Here is an 18,727-nt window from a genome sequence, read left to right as displayed (position 1 = left end):
TAGGGTATGTCTAGACTACATGGCTCCGTCGACAGAGCCATGTAGGTTAGCTAACTAGACATAGGAAAATGAAGCGGTGATTTAAATAATCGCCACTTCATTTACATCAAAATGGCTGCCACGTTGCGCCGATCAGTTGTTTGGCGGCACAGCGCGGTAGTCTGGACGCTCCACGGTTGACAAGAGAAGCCCTTGTCGACCATCCCGGTAAACCTCATGCCACAAGGCGTAACGGGGCGGTCGACAAGGGCTTCCCTTGTCAACCCCGGAGCGTCCAGACTACCGCGCTGTGCTGCTAAACAGCTGATCGGCACAGCACGGCAGCCATTTTGATCTAAATGAAGTGGCGATTATTTAAATCACCACTTTATTTCCCTATGTCTAGAAACGCAACCTGCATGGCTCCGTTGATGGAGCCATGTAGACTAGACATACCCCTAGAGACATAACTATCAAATTTTATGCAGCTCCATATGAATGATGTTTTCCAGAATACAGTCTGGATCAATGAACATCTGTATTAGTTCTTCCACTTTGGGAAATGCCTTTTACACTGCTTTGCTGTGAGAGCTACGTCTCCTGTTCTGCTCTCTCAGCCTCTAGTACAGGGGTGGGCAATAAGTTTTACAGAAGGGCCACTTCATGAACTTTGGTGTGTGGTCACAGGCTGACTCCAGGCTCCGTGGAAGGGTGTGGAGGGGGAGGGGGGGGCGGGGGAGCGGAGATGGAGGAGGCTGGGAGCTACAGGGAGAGAAAATGTGAGTGTGAAAGACAGAGAGACTTTCTGACACAGATTGTGTGTGACACAGACCAGGAGAGCATATGGCAGTTTGTGTGTGACATTGACTGTGTTGCTCTTGGGTAGGCTTTTCAGAGAAGCCATGTGCTGCCTCTTTAAGACAGGGAAAGCAGTCCTACTCTGTCGGGTGTGTGCGTGTGTGTGTGTGTGTGTGTGTGTGTGCGCACGTGCGCACATGCTGAAATGTTAGAAACACTGCGCTGTCTCTTAAGCCAGGCACTCCTCTGAGTCATTTACAGTCCATGTTACAGATTGGAGCAGCTCTGCTGTTTGTCTCCCTTTCCCTAACCACTGCTCTGCAGAGATGGAGTACAAGGGCAGGGAGTCACCCTGCTTCTGCTCTCCCATTCACCCCCTCGTCCCTCCATCCCCACACACTGCACAGCTAGCAGGAGAACCCTGAAGCAACTCAGTGGCTAGATGGAGCAAGGTGTGGGGAGGGACAGCTGAACACACGCTGGCAGCTGTAAGTATGCACATTCTGCTTGTCCTCTCCGGAACGGGGAAAAGTGGACGGAGAGAAATGTTTGGTGGGTTGGATCCAGCCCGTGGGCCTAATTTTGCTCACCCCTGCTCAAGCATCCTTGAATTTACACTGAAGAGCAACACCAGCACATCCTTAGTCACAGACTTTCCCTCAGCAATGCCAGCTTTCTCCTGGACAACATAGGAGACCCTCATGATCTGCAGGATCCCTATTCATGAGTCTGCATATTCGTGGGTCTCCTGTGGCTTGGGGGGGCATGTGTCAGGAGCTGCAGTGGGTTCCTGGCAGTTACCTGTTCCCCTTGGGGAACTCAGCTGTAGCTGGGAGCTGTATTTGCAAATGGTGAGGGTTTCCTGTACAAGCTCGTACAAGGTCCATCACTTTGATAGCAAATCCTGTTATCCCAAATGGAGTTTCCCGAGCACAGTAGTTGAGCTAAAACAATAAAATAAGTTTTTATTAACTACAGAAGACAATTTTTTACGTGATTGCAAGTAATGAAACAAAATCAGAACTGTTTCCAAAAATAAGAGGGAATCTCAGCTAATACCTGACTTTAATAAGCTAGAGTGAACGCAAAGCAAAAGTCCCTCTCAGCAGGTTTTTGCATGCTTACTGGTTGAATCTTTCAGTCAGGATCCCTCTCCCCATCCAAAGATGTTTCCTTTCTTCTTCAGGTGTTATGGATGCCTTGGGTAAAAAGAAAGGAGGAATAATTTGGGCTTTTCTCCTTTTATAGATCTTGTTCTTCTTTGAAAATGATCTCCAGCTGAGGTTCAGGAGGTATTAAGATTGTATAAGTAGGAACCACCATCTGTTTTTGTCAAGATATAGATTTTTGCCCACATCCTCTTTCCTGCCAAAGAATAAACAGATGGTAATCCATTTAATTTTATTCACAGCTGGTGTTAGATCACCTTTAGGGAACTGGTTTGTGACTCTTCCCAGACTCAGAATATGCCTTTAGTAATATCATACAGTAAAATCCTATAACTTTATATACAATGTTGTCATATAGTTTACCAGGGCAACAATGATCAGTAAGTTATGAGTTTTCAAATACCTCACCAGGCATACTTTGCCTGAAATTTATCATTGTTGTGTAGAAGGGGTGAACAGAGGGTACAGCGTGTCACACTCTTAATGCAATTTTAATAGGCTGATTTGTATATTTGAAAATAACTAAACTTCAGTTTAGAAAAAAAGTCATTTCAATGCAAGTGAGAGGCAGTGGTGTGACAGCCCTGATGAATGAAGTTTCAAATATTTGGGAAAGTTTGCAGCACTGGGAAACCTTAAGGCTAATCTGGAACAGGGAATGCTAGTTCTTTTTCCTTCTACTATAGAAGTGTTCATGAGGCTTTGGTTAGTGATTAGGATTGTGTGCAGCAATACTAACAGCTGAAGAAATGAGAGGATGATCCATGTTCCTGTCTCTTCATGCAGTGTACCTTTCTTTCTCTGAGCTATGTGGTGGTTAGTGGTGCAGGATCTCCTTCACAATGTGACACTTTGCCTGAGGTATGGGCTGGATTGACAGTGATGCCAAATGTGTTGATATCATACTAAATGCATAGCACTTGGCAGGACAGTAAAGAGTATGGAACCAGAGGAGAGTCATAAGATGGGAGATGTAGAAGAAGATTAGAGGAATACAAGCACCCTTTCCAGTGACTTAAAAAAAAAAAAAAAGTGTCCTGTAGGACATCAGTCAGTGTGGAATGAGATTCTTCAGTTTCATATAGGATTAAGGGAGAAGGAGGTTTCCCCAAATACTATAATGATTTGGAGTTTTATGGCAGGGAATTAGCTTGGTTTATTAGATTGTTTGAACAAAGCATAAATTATGATTAAAAAAAATAAATATAACCACTTGAAAAATAAATGGCATGGACAACAAAAGATGGCAACTTGTGGACAAGCAGGATAAAGAAAATAATGGCCCTGTGGGCTTAGAAAATACATGTAAGCTGTTATTAAGGTTGAGAAACAGGGTTTTTCAGACCTGCAGCAAGAACAAAACAAGCAATTTTGTAGAAACACACATTAAATACTAATTATGTATATACTTCAATTTAATTTGCAATATAGTACATTGTTAAAAGTATTCTACAAATAGACTGAAAATGTAACTTTTTTTATACTTCTGAAGTATTAAGCAGAAAATGTCACAGTCTGTTGCAACAGGAGTTATCACCAAAGGCTTTAATTTGCAAGAAACCCTATTTGGAAATTCAGTAGAAAGCATACATGTAGGTCTAAAATTATTTTAATGAAGAGGTCTTACCATGGTGCTCTTTATTATGTGCAAAGATCTAGGAAACAAATTAATGTGTGGATTGTTTATTTATGCATGAAGAAGTAAGAATTTTATTAACAGTCCTCCTTTCTTGCCGCTTTCACATTCAGTGTCCGCATAACCACAGAGAGAAAACAAAAAATAAGAGCTCATTCAGAAAAAAATGGTGTTGATGAAACATGAGAGTATTACTTCTAACAATATTTAATGATTATTGAATAATCAATAGTAGACAGGTTCTCAGAGGTATCTGTGACTGGTTGAACTCTCCTTTTGGGATGCTGCCAGATGTGCTGGGGTCCCACTAAGCACTCCGACCCTAGCAGGCTGGTATTCCCTTGCACTGGATTGCTGTGTCAGCCCCCTCCCAGAACATACCCAGGCAAGCTCATACCCAGTTATAGACAGATTGAAGTCAGATCTGGGGTTTACTCAGCTCTCTGGTGCACTCACCATTTGAAGTATGAACCTCAAATAATATTGTTTTGCACTGTACAGAAATATCTGTATAGTACCAGCTCATAAAATTCTCCCTCTGTGTGGAAAGAGATAGGGACAGCTTTTTGTTCCTTCACCCCCAAATATTAATTGCACAAACTAGGTTTTGAAATAAACAAGAAATTCATTAACCACAAAAGGTAAAGTTCTTCTTCGAGTGGTCCCTGTGGGTGCTCCACTCAAGGTGTCGGGTCCCGACCCGGCGCCGCTAGTTGGAGATTTACAGAGCTGTAGCCGGGCCAGACCGTGCATGCGCGAGCACAGCGCGCGGCGTTCGCGCCTTTGCAACGGTCCAGTCCCCCCCCCCCCGTCAGTTCCTCTCAACCGCCTGTGGTTGCTGGCGGAGCGCCGTTTATCTCCTCAGAGAAGCCGTTTCTTTAAAAAAAAAAAAAAAAAAATTATAGTTAACTTTGGTTAATATAGTTAGTTAGGTAGTAGTTAAGGTTGAATTCTAAAAAAAAAAAGAAATTCTATAGTTACTAATTTTAGTTTCAGTGGATTACTTGCATAGTTACGCTGAGCGAGCATTATGCCCAGGTCGCCCAGGTTTAAACGGTGTGCTCACTGTAAAGAGGCCATGCCTGCATCTGATGGGCACAAAGCTTGTCAGATGCCTAGGGGAATCGCATGTGCCACAAAAATGCGCCCATTGTGCAAAATTGACACCAAGGGCACGCAGAGAGAGAGACATGCGGTTAAAGCTACTCCTGTGTGATAAGGCTTTACAGCCTTCCGAGGACCAGGTCTCAGAGCCTCCCGCAGGGCAGAAAAGGAGATCACAATCGCCCGCAGTAATGGTGTCAAAGAGGAAGAGAGCCTCTCCTATGCGCTCTCTTCCATCTACTTCACTGTCCCGTGTCAGTCAGGGACACAAGCCTGGTACGTCCGGGACGGCGGGACAACCAGAAAGAACACACCAGGCGCGGCCAGTAATGCCTGCACCTCTGAGCCGCTCGTCATCGGCACCGGCTCTGCACCCCGCTAAGAGCCCGGCTCACCAGGAGCGATCGGCACCGCCACAGGTGCTTGAGCCGCTACCGTCGGCGCAGCCGCAAACTCTAGCGGCACCGCAAGCAGCTCCCATAAGCCAAGACAAGCCGGCGCTGCAGTCGGCACCGGAATCGGCATTGGCTGACGGCACTGGGGAGCAACACGAACGGGCCCGACAACAGAGCACGCCCCACCGTGCCGAGTCGGCACCGGGAAATCACGCTCCTTTGGCAGTCACAGAGGACAGGGAGCTGGCTGCGGTGCCGTGCAGGATCCTAGTACAGCACCATGATAACACTGTACGCATGATGGAGGCTCAACCCCCTCCCCCCTCCACCTGTTCCTTATCAGTAGAAGGGAGGGAGGCTGCTCCTGCCTCTACAGTCCCTACAAAGGCTGCTAGGAAGTCAATGCCGAGACACTCGATTTCACCATCACCTGAACCTTCGTTTTCACCCTGTCATTCAGCGAGGGTCAGAGATTGCTCGGTGTCTCACAGCCAAACAATGCCTTCCCCGCAATGGAGATCAAGGTCTCGTCATTCTGGTCATCGCGACTGGTACCCCTATTATCATCGGGGATCATCATATAGATCTCGCTCACCAAGCTACTCCCTTCCTAGATCTTATCATAGGGGGTATGTTAGCAGATATTCCTCGCGGCGATCGTCCCCTGAGCACTTCGATTATAGGAGTCACCGATCATCCTATGAATATGGGAGACCTCACTCTCGTTCTCATCTGTGCTGCTGCCAGACTCCTCATGAAGCACGACAGTCACCTCCAACTCAAGATTGGCAGAGGGCGACACCTCGTCCGGAGAACCCCTTACCTTCAGCTCACCTATCGGAGCCTGAGGAAGGACAAATCTCGGATACGGACAATCAGCCACAGACTGTATCTCCAAAAGATATTTCGTCTTCCTCCCCAGATGATGCAGTGTTTGAGGGGGATTCCTCTCCTCCGGACGACACAAAAGAATTTCAGGATCTTTTTAGGAGGGTGGCCCAGTCTCAGGACGTCCAGCTATCAGAAATTCTGACGAAACAATTCAAGCTCTGGAGAAATTTACATCCTAAACAACAATCTAAGGTTGCTCTCCCTATGGATGAGGCAATCCTCCAATCAGCAGCAGAAATTTGGCATACCCCGACTTCTACTCCTCCAACTTCGAAACTGGTGGAAAAATGTTATTTTGTGTCATCTAAAGACTCAGAATTCCTTTTTACTCACCCGCAGCCAAACTCCTTGGTCGTTGACGCAACTCTCCAAAGGGCTAAGAACCCACAGCTGAAAAATGTGGGGGCCGATAAGGAGGCAAAAAAATTGGATATATTTGGCCGTAAAGTTTATACATCGGCCACATTGCTCCTTCGCATAGCGAATTTCACAGCCCTATTGGCGAATCATAGTTTCGATAGTATCTCAGAGCTTACAGAGCTGGCCCAAAGATCATCGGACGCTGATAAGGAGCTGTTACGGTCGATCCTCAAGGAAGGCTATGCGTGTTCAAAGGCTAATCTCCAGATAGCGGCTCGAGGAGTGGCAACAGCAGTGTCTGAGACGCTCATCCTGGCTCGCCACAGCAGTGGTGCCCAAGGAGCTACACTCCAAGGTCGAAGACCTTCCATTTGACAGGGTAAAATTATTTGCAGAAAAGACAGATGAGGTACTTCATACCGGCAAAGATTCAAGAACAACACTCCGCACGCTGGGGATGTATGTACCATCATTCCGCCGTCGTCGTTATTTCCCGTACCAAAGACGGTATGATTATCAGCCTCGGAGACAAAAAAATTGCCCGTTCGACCAGTCCCGACCTAGACAACGGCCTCAGCGAAGGCGTCCACCACCGCCTAGAGTATCGGGCACGTCCACCTCAAAACAGCAAGTTTGACTCCCTTGTCGGGGGCAAGCGGATGCTACCAATCGTTGTTGTACACACATCTCATTTTCCACCATCGCTTACGACCTTACTATCACCAATGGGTCAAAATAACATCAGACAAATGGGTACTGGAAGTCATAAATATCGGCTTCACCATTCCTTTCACTTCCATCCCTCCCACCACCCCACCTTCCCCGTCCCTTTTCAGGGATCCATCTCATGAAAACCTCCTGCGACAGGAATCTCATCGTCTCCTTGCTATCGGGGCGATAGAGAGGGTCCCAGATCAGTTCAAGGGAAGAGGGTTTTATTCCAGATACTTCCTAATGGAAAAGAAAACGGGGGGGCTGGAGACCCATTCTCGATCTACGCCGTCTGAATCGTTATCTCCGCAGGCAGCACTTCAAAATGGTGACCCTGAGTTCCATAATCCCATCCCCTCGATCACAACGATTGGTTCGCTGCCCTCGATTTACAAGATGCGTATTTTCACATCGCAATTCATCCCGCTCACAGACGTTTTCTGCGATTTGTGATAGGCCACGATCATTTTCAGTATCGGGTTCTACCATTCGGTCTTGCTTCAGCTCCCAGAGCTTTCTCGAAAACCATGGCTGTCGTAGCAGCTCATCTGTTACAGGTGATAATATACCCATACCTGAACGACTGCTTAATAAAAGGTTTCTTGGAGCGAGAGGCGTCGCAGATGGTGGCGACGGTCGAACAAACATTCGAATCACTCGGTCTCCTCCTGAACAAGCAAAAATCAACACTTATTCCAACGCAATCCATAAAGTTTATAGGGGTAAACCTCGATTCGCGCACGGCAAAAGCTTACTTACCTTAGGAAAGATTCCAAGCGATCAAAGATCTCATTACCGTACATACCGGCAATGTGAGTGTCTCGGTGCACAATTGCCTTCGTCTCCTGGGTCATATGGCGGCGGCCACAGTCTTAGTTCCTCATGTGCGGCTTCACTTGAGGAACCTCCAACACTGGCTGTCCACGGTTTATGTTCCCGTGAGGCACGACATTCACAAGGTAGTATGGCTACCTTCACATGTTCAGAGATCTCTGCGGTGGTGGACGAAGGCGCAAAACCTTCTGCTGGGAGTTCCATTCCACCGACAACAACCATCGGTACAGATAACATCAGATGCCTCACTCATCGGCTGGGGTGCCCACATGGACAACGAACGAATCCAGGGCAAATGGTCTCTCAGCGAGAGGCGTCTGCACATCAATCGGTTGGAACTCCGGGCAATTTTCTATGCATGCAAACATTTTCTCCCGCATATCAAAGGTCTTACAGTAAGGATACTGACGGACAATGTAGCAGCGATGTATTACGTGAACAGACAGGGAGGAGCACGATCACGCTCCCTATGCGCCGAAGCGGTGCGGTGTTGGAATTGGTGCATACAGAACAGCGTAACCATAACAGCATCATACTTACCTGGCACCGCCAATGTAATTGCGGATTCCCTCAGCAGACGTTTTTCCCACGGACCAAGAGTGGGAAATAAGGGCAGATGTACTTCATGCGATATTTTGCAGATGGGGTATTCCCCTCGTAGACCTATTCGAAACGTTCAACAACAGGAAGTGTCACCTATATTGCTCCAGAGCAGGGCTCGGCAAGGGCTCCCTCAGCGATGCGCTTCTGGTCAGATGGAAGAAGGCACTTCTGTATGCGTTTCCTCCAACGGCCCTCATCTCCAGAACACTGGAAAAAATCAGAGCAGAAGCAGCGACTGTCATTTTGCTAGCATCAGCATGGCCCAGGCAAGCCTGGTATCCATTTTTACACAGGATGTCAATTCAACCACCTTACCCTCTTCCTCTCCACCAGGATCTCCTTTCTCAGGAACAAGGCTCGCTGGTACACCCCAGACTTCAGGCATTACATCTGACGGCGTGGCTCCTCAGTGGTTAAAAGTGGACGAAAACCTGTGCTCTGAACAGGTCAAGGTAATACTTCTACACAGTAGGAAAGAATCTACGTGGAACACTTACCTCGCAAAGTGGCAGAGATTTTCTAACTGGTGCCTCCAGAACGACATACAGCTTCTCTCATCTCCTCTACAGCATGTTTTGGATTACATCCTTCATCTACGGAATTCGGGACTTGCACTATCGTACTTAAAGGTGCACTTGGCAGCTATTAGTGCCTTCCACCATCCAGTAGAAGGTTCCTTGCTCTTCTCTCATACAATTACAAAGAGGTTCTTAAAGGGGCTCATGAATTTATACCCACCACGAAGCGCGCTTTCCCCTTCTTGGAATCTCGATTTAGTGTTGGATACCATTATGTACCCCCCCCCTTTGAGCCTTTGGCGTCGGTTTCTTTACATATGCTAACCATGAAAACGGTCTTTCTTCTTGCAATTACATCAGCAAGAAGGGTGAGTGAACTGGGGGCGTTGATGGCAAGCCCTCCTTTTACCGTTTTTTCCAAAGACACAGTAACACTACGATTACATCCGGAGTTTATTCCCAAAGTCTGTTCTTCCTTTCACATTAACGAGCCTATTGTTCTCTCAGCTTTTTACCCCAAGCCTCATTCGTCAAGTAAGGATGCTCTTTTCCACACTCTCGATGTCCGACGTGCGCTTTCTTTCTATATAGACAGAACACGCCAATGGCGGTGCACGGACAGGCTGTTCGTATCTTTGGCACAGAGATCAAAGGGCAAAGCACTTTCCACTCAGCGCATTGCAAAACTAATTACTCTTTGTATTACAAATTGCCATTCTATTCGGAACAAACCTCTTCCTTCTTTACCTCGGGCTCACTCTACACGAGGCTCCACTGCCTTTGCAAGGGGAGTTTCCCTTGCGGATATCTGCCGCACGGCTACCTGGGCCTCTAGTGTAACTTTTGCGCGTCATTATGCCATAACTAGGAGGTGGGCTTCAGATGCCGCGGTGGCCTCTGCGGTTCTATCCACGGTAGAAAATAACTGACCCGGAACGCATTCTGGGTTACTGCTTTGTACTCACCTTGAGTGGAGCATCCACGGGGACCACTCGAAGAAGAAGAGGTTACTTACCCTGTGTAGTAACGATGGTTCTTCGAGATGTGTCCCCATGGGTGCTTCATGCCCCACCCCCTCCCCGCTCCGGATCTTTCTGCTTTATCTTTCAGAGACCGAGCAGTGAGAGGAACTGATGGGGGGGGGGGGGGCGGACCGTTGCAAAGGTGCGAACGCCGCGCGCTGTGCTCGCGCATGCGCGGTCCGGTCTGGCTACGGCTCTGGAAATCTCCGACTAGCGGTGCCGGGTCGGGACCCGACACCTTGAGTGGAGCACCCACGGGGACACATCTCGAAGATCCATCGTTACTACACAGGGTGAGTAACCTCTTCTTTAAGTGATTACAAGGTATAAAAAACAGTACAAAGCAGGTCACTGAGCAAATAGAATAAAACAAAGCTTAATATACTCAGGCTAGTCTACACAGCACCGTTATTTCAGAATCACATCAGTTGTTCCGAAATATCATAGTGTATGTTTACACAGCAAGCCCGTTATTTTGAAATAATTTGAAATAATGGGTTTCTTACTCTGACTTCTGTAAATCTAATTTCATGAGTAAGGGAAGTTGGGGAAGATTTCTCTATTTTGAAATAGCTGCTGTCTAGACAGCGTCAAAAGTCAAAATAAGCTATTTCGACTTAAGCTACACAATTAGCATAGCTCAAGTTGCGTAGCTTATTTTGAGTTTAGCGCTGCTGTGTAGACATCCCTAAGAAACAGGTTACACACGGTAAATTCTCATCCTAAATGATGTTCAGGCAGGTGGCAGAGTTTCTATAGCTTCGAGTTTTTCTCTTTACAGACAGGACAGTGTCTCAGCCTTGACTCAGCCCTTGCCTTTCCTTTGTTCCTTCAGGTGGTCTTAGTAGTCTTCCTTTTTCACTAGATAGGCAATGGAGAAGAGTCTTGTCCTGCTTGCCTGTCTTCGCAGTCTTAAATACGTAAACAGGCTGTACCTCAGACATTCTTTGCAGTGTTCTTTTCCCAAAGCATTACTGGTATGGCCTACTGTTCTTTTCTGCCCCTCTTCATTCATCCTGTTCTTTCCTCTGATTTGGTAGATCAGTGCTGCTGTGCTTGGTATCGTTCAGGGTTTGTCTACACTGCAGTTAAATAGAAAAAATTGAGGTGTTAAATAACTATATTTTTTAAAAATGTCAGATCTTGCAGCAGTTCTTTTCAAGCAGGATAACTGTGAAGCACCAATAATTGAAGGAAGGAGTACAATTTTTTTTTTCCAAATCCCTAGACACATCAAGGAAAAATAATTATTTTAGTTTTTACATTTATCCTAAAGAGCACACTACTTTTTATCTTGACAGAGTTAATAGATATTTTTCAAAAAATGTTTACAGTTGGAGTATAAATTTGTCATGCTTTTGAAATTTAATCTTGTGCTTTTTGTACTGCAGGAATAGAACCTTACTAAGTGTGTATATGCGTAAAAACAGGGAAGTTTTCAGAGATCTTTCACTTATTTTCTTTATCTATCTCTGTTTATCAATCATTAATTATTAAATCAGTTTCCTCACTCCCCTCACTGAATTATTTTTGATTAATTTCTGTGAATAAATAAATGTGAATAAATGCACGTGCCAATCAGTTAGAAATGAAAGTAAGTATTTATTATAGCCTTTGCAAAAACACAGCTTGCAGAATTAAATGGAAAAGCAGGGAAGATGATGTAAGTGACTATGTTCTATAGCTTCAGGGGGTAGCCAAGTTAGTCTGTACAGAAAAAAACAAATAATGGTCTGGTAGCACTTTATAGACTAACAAAACATGTAGATGGTATCATGAGCTTTCGTGGGCACAGCCCACTTCTTCAGATGACTGGAGTTCTGAGTTTAGGATGTGCAGAATAAAATAAAAATGAGAGAAGGGGGGGGAAGGACGGGGGTGGGAGACAGGGAGCAGAGGGTATAGAAAATCAGAAAGGTGTAGAGGGAATCAGTAAGTATCTAAAGATTGGGTAGTTAAAATGAAGCAGATCAGAATCAAAGTAAATTGATAGTATCCTTCCTGACATAGGAATCTACACAAGAGCTGCTTGCACCTTGATTGACTGTTAGGTTGATAGTGTCCCAATCATCCTTCATCACAATTGAGTCCATTAGCATGAGAATTGAATTTGCAGATGAACTCTAATTCCAATGCTTCTCTGTGTATCTGGCTAGTAGAATTGGTTTGTGACAAGACAGCCTCTTGAACTTTTAAACAGTGATTAGGAAGATTAAAGTGTTCCCCAACAGGTTTCTGTATGTTCCCTTTATGTATATCTGATTTGTGTCCATTGAGTCTTTCCCGCAGAGACTGTCCAGTTTGTCCAATATATATATATATCAGTGGGGCATTGCTGGCATTTGATGGCATAGATCAAATTACTGGATGTGCAGTCAAATGACCTTTTGATTTGGTAACTTATGTTGTTGGCTCCAGTGATGAATTCGCTAGTATAGATATGTGGGCAGAGTTGGCATTGTGTTGGTTGCAGGGCTGGGTTCCTGAATGCTTATGATGTGGTTGTGTGGCATAGTTACCAGAAAGAATTAGTTTCAGGTTGGGGGGTTGTCTGTAAGCAGGAATAGGCTTTTCTCCCAAGGCCTCTGAGAGCGAGGGATCATTTTCCAAGATGGGTTGTAGATTGTGTATACAGGCAGTCCCCGGGTTACATGGATCCGACTTACATCGAATCCCTACTTACAAACGGGGTGAGGCAACCCCGCACTAGCTGCTTCCCCCCAGCAGACTAGGGAGACGCGAAGCTAACGCCCTGCCCCCCCCCCTCCCCAGCACACCAGGGAGACGTGGAGCGGCTTTTCTCAGCAGACACCTCAGCTTGAGAATAAAGGACTGAGGGAAGTGAGGTGTGGGAGAATAAAACTGAGCTCTGGAGAAATGTTTGGCTAGAGTTTCCGCTACAATATGTACCAGTTCCGACTTACTTACAAATTCAACTTAAGAACAAACCTACAGTCCCTATCTTGTACATAACCCGGGGACTGCCTGTAATACGCTGGAGCGGTCTGAGTTGTGGACTATAGGTAATAACAAGTGGAATTCAGTTGTTTTCTCTTTTGGGTATGTCTTCATGTAGTTAATGTCTGAGTACTTTTTTGGCTCTGCCAATTTGTTTTTTTTCCCTTCTCTAGGTAGGTATTTCAATGTTAGGAATGCTCTTTAAAGATCCTATAGGTGATTGTCTCTGTCTGTGGGATCAGAGCAAATCCGGTTGTATCTTAGGGCTTGGCTGTATACAATGGACTGAGAAATATGTCTGGGATGGAAGCTGGAGGCATGAAGGTAAGTGTAGCGGTTGGTGGGTTTCCAGTATAGGGTGGTGGAAATTTGTCCATTATTTAACTGTACTGTAGTGTCCAGGAAGTAGATTTCTTGTGTGGACTGGTCTAGGTTGAGGTTGATGGTAGGGTGGAAGTTGTTGAAATCCTTGTGAAATTCTTCAAGAGTCTCTTTTCCATGGGTCCATATGATGAAGATGATATCGATGTAGCGTAAGTAAAGTAGGGGTGTTATGGGGCGAGAGCTGAAGTAACGTTGTTCAAGGTCAGCCATAAAGATGTTGGCATGTTGTGGTGCCATGAGAGGGCCCATGGCCATACCACTGACTTAGAGATAGAAATTGCCTCTGAATTGGAAGTAATTGTGGGTGAGGACAAAGTTGCAGAGCTCTGTAATCAGGCGTGCAGTGTTATCGGGGATGGTGTTCCTGATGGTCTGTAATCTGTCTTCATGTGGAATGTTGGTGTAGAGGGCTTCTGTATCCATGGTGGCCACCATAATATTTTCAGGAAGATGACTGATGTTTTGAAGTTTCCTCAGGAAGTCAGTGGTGTCACGGAGGTAGCTAGGAGTGTTGGTAGCATAGGGTCTGAGGAGGGAGTAGATATATCCAGATAATTCTGTGGTGAGTGTGCCAATGCTTGAGATGATGGGCCGTCTGGGATCACCAGGTCTGTGTATTTTGGGTAGCAGATAGAAAGTTCCTGGTCAGGGATTAGGGGGGGATGTTAGTGTAAATTAATACTATCCATTGACTTTGATTCTTATCTACTTCGTTTTAACTACCCAATCTTCAGATACTTACTGATTCCCTCTACCTTCCTGATTTTCTATGTCCTCTGCTCCCTGTCTCCCACTCGCATCATTTTCTCTCTCCTTCCTTCTGTCCTATTTATTTTGAGTCGGCACATCCTAAACTCAAAACTCCGGTCATCTGAAGAAGTGAGCTATGCCCACGAAAGCTCATGATACCATCTGCATGTTTTGTTCGTCTATAAAGTTCTACCAGACCATTGTTGTTACGTTTTATAGGTAACCTCAGCATTATAACAGTTTCCTATGTGCTTAATTTTTATATACTGGGAGTACAGGTTGAACTTCTCTAGTCTGGTAACATCCATGCGCTGGCATGGTATATTTCCTGCAGTCCCATAAAATTGGTTTAAGCCACCCGTCCTGGCTCTTAATGGTCTGCGCTGGCTGTTGTTTAGCTATATTTTACCCCTAAATGTTTTCTAAGAGCCGAGTAAGCAGTGGAAGTGTTGGTAATTCTACTAGACAATATTGATCTCCTGTGCTTTGACAAATTCTCTGGTTTAGTAGAGGTCAGGTCCCAAGGGTGCTGGATTAGAGCGGTTCAACCTGTACTTCCATTAAGTCCAGTTCGACTGTTTAGTGTATGATGCACAATATTTAGGTAGGGTGTTTTTTGTGGGATACAAGCCTAACTGCAGATGCTGCCAGCTTCTTGAACTTATGTACACAAGCCCATAGCAAATATCAGTTTCTATAAGGTTCTTTATGAAAATCAAAGTTGTTTGGCTAATTCATATACTTTACTAGCACATTTACCTGATGTTGCTCAGATCTTTAACTCAATTAAGTTTTTTCATTTTCCCCTTCCTTTCCTGACTGTGATGAAGGGGAATGGTCAGCCATGTCCCCATACGAATCTAGGGGAAAGGAGCTGCCCCTCCCCCCCGCCTGCTTCCCTAAAGGGTGCCTGGAGGGTGGGAAGCTCGGGTCTGGGGCAGGGAGGGAGGCTTGCTCCCAGCCAGCCCCTTTCACCTGTCTATCTTTTTTCTATATGGTTTTTATGAGAAGCAATCCCGTTTTCCTGGCACAACTAAACTCTTATCTTGCTTTAAGTTATAAGAGGAAGCTGTATACAGGCAGTCCCCAAGTTACGCGGATCCGACTTATGTCGGATCCGCAGTTACGAACAGGGTTTTTCTCGCCCCGGAGGACGGGAGCGGCGGGACACCCAGATGCACTGCCCGCGTCCTCCAGGGCGAGAAAAGCTGCTCCGCGTCTCCCTGATCTGCTGGGGGGAGCCCCCCCCAGCAGACCAGGACCAGGGAGATGCTGAGCAAAGCCGCAGATGCTGAACGTGCCGTGGCTGTCTTTGCTCCCCGTCTCCCTGGTCTGCTGTCTTCAGCAGACCAGGGAGACGGGGAGCAAAGCCTCAGAGGACGCCGGCAGCAGGACAGCCGAGGCGCGTCTCCAGCAGACCAGGGAGACGTGGAGCAAAGCCGCGGAGGACCTGGGCGGCGGGACCACGGTGCATCTTGGTCCGTCGCCCGCGTCTCCCTGGTCTGCTGGTGGGGGCGCAACTATTTCGCCCCCCCCCTCCTCCCCAGCAGACCAGGCTTTTCTCTGGACGCCTGTGGTAGAGCAGCTGGGGCGCTGCCGGTTGGTCCTGCAGCGCTGCTCTGGGTGCTACTGGACCAACCCGGCAGCACCCCAGCTGCTCTGCCCCAGGCGTCCCCAAGTCAGCCGCTGCTGAAACTGACCAGCGCTGACTACAGGAAGCCCGAGGCAGAGTGCTTTGCCCCGGGCTTCCTGGAATCAGCTGCTGATCAGTTTCAGCAGCAGCTGACTTGGGGACGCCTGGGGTTCTTAAGTTGAATCTGTATGTAAGTCAGAACTGGCGTCCAGATTCAGCCTGTTGAAACTGATCAGCGGCTGATTCCAGGAACCCCGGGGCAGAGCAATTCTGCCTCTGGCTTCCTGTAGTCAGCCGCTGGTCAGTTTCAGCAGCGGCTGAATCTGGACGCCAGTTCCAACTTACATACAGATTCAACTTAAGAACAAACCTACAGTCCCTATCTTGTATGTAACCCAGGGACTGCCTGTACTGAATTTGGTGATCCTGGCTCTTACCATTTGAAGAGTTCTTTAACAAATTGATAAACTCTCTCAAATATATAGTAGATCTACTATATCCTGTGCCTGAAATTTATTAAATAGTCACAAAGGTGGGTAGTTTTGAAGATTGAATGTGGAGACTAAAGAGCTCAATTAAAAGTTAGTCTACAAGCAGAACTAGATTAACCCGTCCCTGGGTCCTGGGGAAACCAGCCTTTTTTGGATTCTGCCTTCCAATCTGTGTAACAGTCTCTGGTTCTTCTTTTTAAAAAAAAATCTTTGCTTCTCCCAAAGGAGGCACTGTTAAGTATAATAGTCATAAAACAAGGAGAAATGCAAGCATAGAGATGGAAGGAAGGGTAGAATATACTTCAGTGATGTTCTCATCCTAGCCTGCATACTTATTGTTGGAGTAGGAAGCCACTCTTTACTGCCACCCTTCTTTCTTTGGTTATGTTCAGGATTGAAAAGTGAGTCTCCATTGCATTAAGGATGTTAAGGTCTAGTCGACTGATAAGCAAATGCTTATCAGCTAGGCAGTCGACTAGTCGATTTCCCCCCCCCCCCCCCCGCTGCCTCTATTAGAGGCAGCAAAGGGGATACTGAGTGTGGAGCCCAGGGACAGCTGGGGACTCCCCAGCTGATCCCAGGCTCCAGCGGGCATTTCTACCCCAGCTGACCCTGGCTCCACGTGGCATTTCAAATTGGCAGTGCAGCTTGGAGCCTGGGGTCAGCGGGGGACTCTGAGTACCTTTCTTGTACATTTCAAAGCTGGTACCCCGCATGTAGCCCAGAGTCAGTGGGACTTCCCGCTGGCCCCGGGCTGCACCTAGGGTTCTGCATCCTCATTTGAAATGTACAAGAGCCCCAGCTGGCTCTTCCTCCTTTGAAATGCATTCCTCCTTTGAAATGTACATTGACTAGTTGAATAGTCAATGGACATTCCATCCACTACTTGAGTAGTAAATTAACTGTTACTTAACATCCTTACGTTGTATGGTGGAAGTGTGAGGACTATCTTTTACCAGTCAATCACTGGTGCAGGCTTGTTGGTAAACTGAAAAACTTGAGGTTAATAAATTTTGTCATTAACCTAGCACAAAGGCTCACAATGCCTCTCAAGTAAGTGAAATTCTTTCAGTTCACGCATAATTCTGCATTGGCCAAAACAAAATGTTTGTCATTCTGCCCCGAATTGAAGTCCTGTTAGGCACATGCCTAGTTTGCCTATGTGTTGCTCTGGTCTTGTCTATAAGGTCTAATTTGTCAAACGCGTTACTTAAAAAAGGGTAGAATGCTTATTTGTGGGTTGCTTTTTCAACATTTTCCTCAGAATTAAATCTTACTTAGACCTTTGATGTAAAGTTGTACAGGAATTATTTGAACTTCATGAAACAAACAATGTGGATATACCAACTCAGCCTTATAAATCCTATTTCGCAGCTACCAATACATGCATACTATCAATACAAACAGGTTATCTTTAAATGAGAATTTTTTCTAGTACTGTACTTTATTTGTGTTTAACATAATAACATCTATTCATAGGTTACATCAATATGTGAAATTGTGTTAGTAACTGAGTTAATGCTTCACTGTGGAATGTAAGCCACTGTGATTTCTATAATATAGCATGTGGTGTGTACCAATGTTCTTTTTTTAAATTGACAGATTCACGTAAATCCTTGTTTTTATCAATCACCTGAGAACAACTGTCTATTACCATTGGAAACAGATGAATGGCATTCTTTGAGCCCAGGTGACAGCTTTTCCCTTTTAATAGATAAGTACACTTTCAAGATCATCTCTACTCACTCAGATGTGGAAAACACATTAAGGTAATAACACCAGTTTGGAAAAACATTTTTAATGTTATTTGTAATAACGTGATCCTGACTGGAAAAAATCCAAATAAACATCTGCTTAAAGTCAAGTTTAAATGGTTGTCACTTTTTACTAAGAAGATTGAGAAGAGGGACAGTATGAAGTAACTAGATCAGTGCATTCTGATATACTCTGCACTCCCAATTCTGAAGCCCAGTGAGTGGATTATTGTAGCATCTGGCAGAGAAGGAGAGGGGAATGATAAACTTGTAAGTGCTTTATCATTCTTATCTGTCAGCGTTTTACTAAATAGACTCAAAAGTACTTTTGTATTTCATGGGAGAGATTTTCAAAGGCATGTCTCCCAAATGCCATTGAAAACACATGTTTTAGAAATTGTGGGAAAACTGAACGTTGCTTTCTCCAATAGATTGTGCGACATTTAATGCCTTTTTGTTTAAAAAGGGAAGCTTTAGTTAACAACCAATAAAAGGATTCTACTTCCACACATGCTGATCTATAAGCAAGAATCTTATTTTTAAAACTATTTACATGTAATCCATTAGGTCTAATTTTTTTTTCTGGTGAGTTACCAAAATATTTATTGTTGGAGGAACAGAAAAATGACCATGAACACCATTCTTGGGAGAATTGTTTTGAAAGACTGAAACATTAACATTGCTAATAGATAGAGCCCTGCAAACCTGTGGATATCTACTTGATATCCAAGGGTATC

At 45.4% G+C, this 18,727-nt stretch overlaps 1 protein-coding gene across 2 annotated transcripts in view; it reads left to right on the top strand.

Annotated features, from left to right (window-relative positions):
• APLF (aprataxin and PNKP like factor) overlaps window positions 1-18,727 on the top strand; it is an 84,827-nt gene that overhangs the window by 12,864 nt on the left and 53,236 nt on the right. For both annotated transcript variants that reach the window (XM_006114108.4, XM_075925559.1), the window contains exon 3: window positions 17,839-18,005. In XM_006114108.4, the coding sequence (XP_006114170.1) occupies window positions 17,839-18,005 (167 nt within the window). The remainder of the gene's footprint in view (window positions 1-17,838; window positions 18,006-18,727) is intronic.

The sequence above is a fragment of the Pelodiscus sinensis genome, chromosome 3 (genome assembly GCF_049634645.1).
Source record: "Pelodiscus sinensis isolate JC-2024 chromosome 3, ASM4963464v1, whole genome shotgun sequence".
Classification (NCBI taxonomy): Eukaryota; Metazoa; Chordata; order Testudines; family Trionychidae; genus Pelodiscus; species Pelodiscus sinensis.
This window is presented reverse-complemented; position numbering and strand designations above follow the sequence as displayed.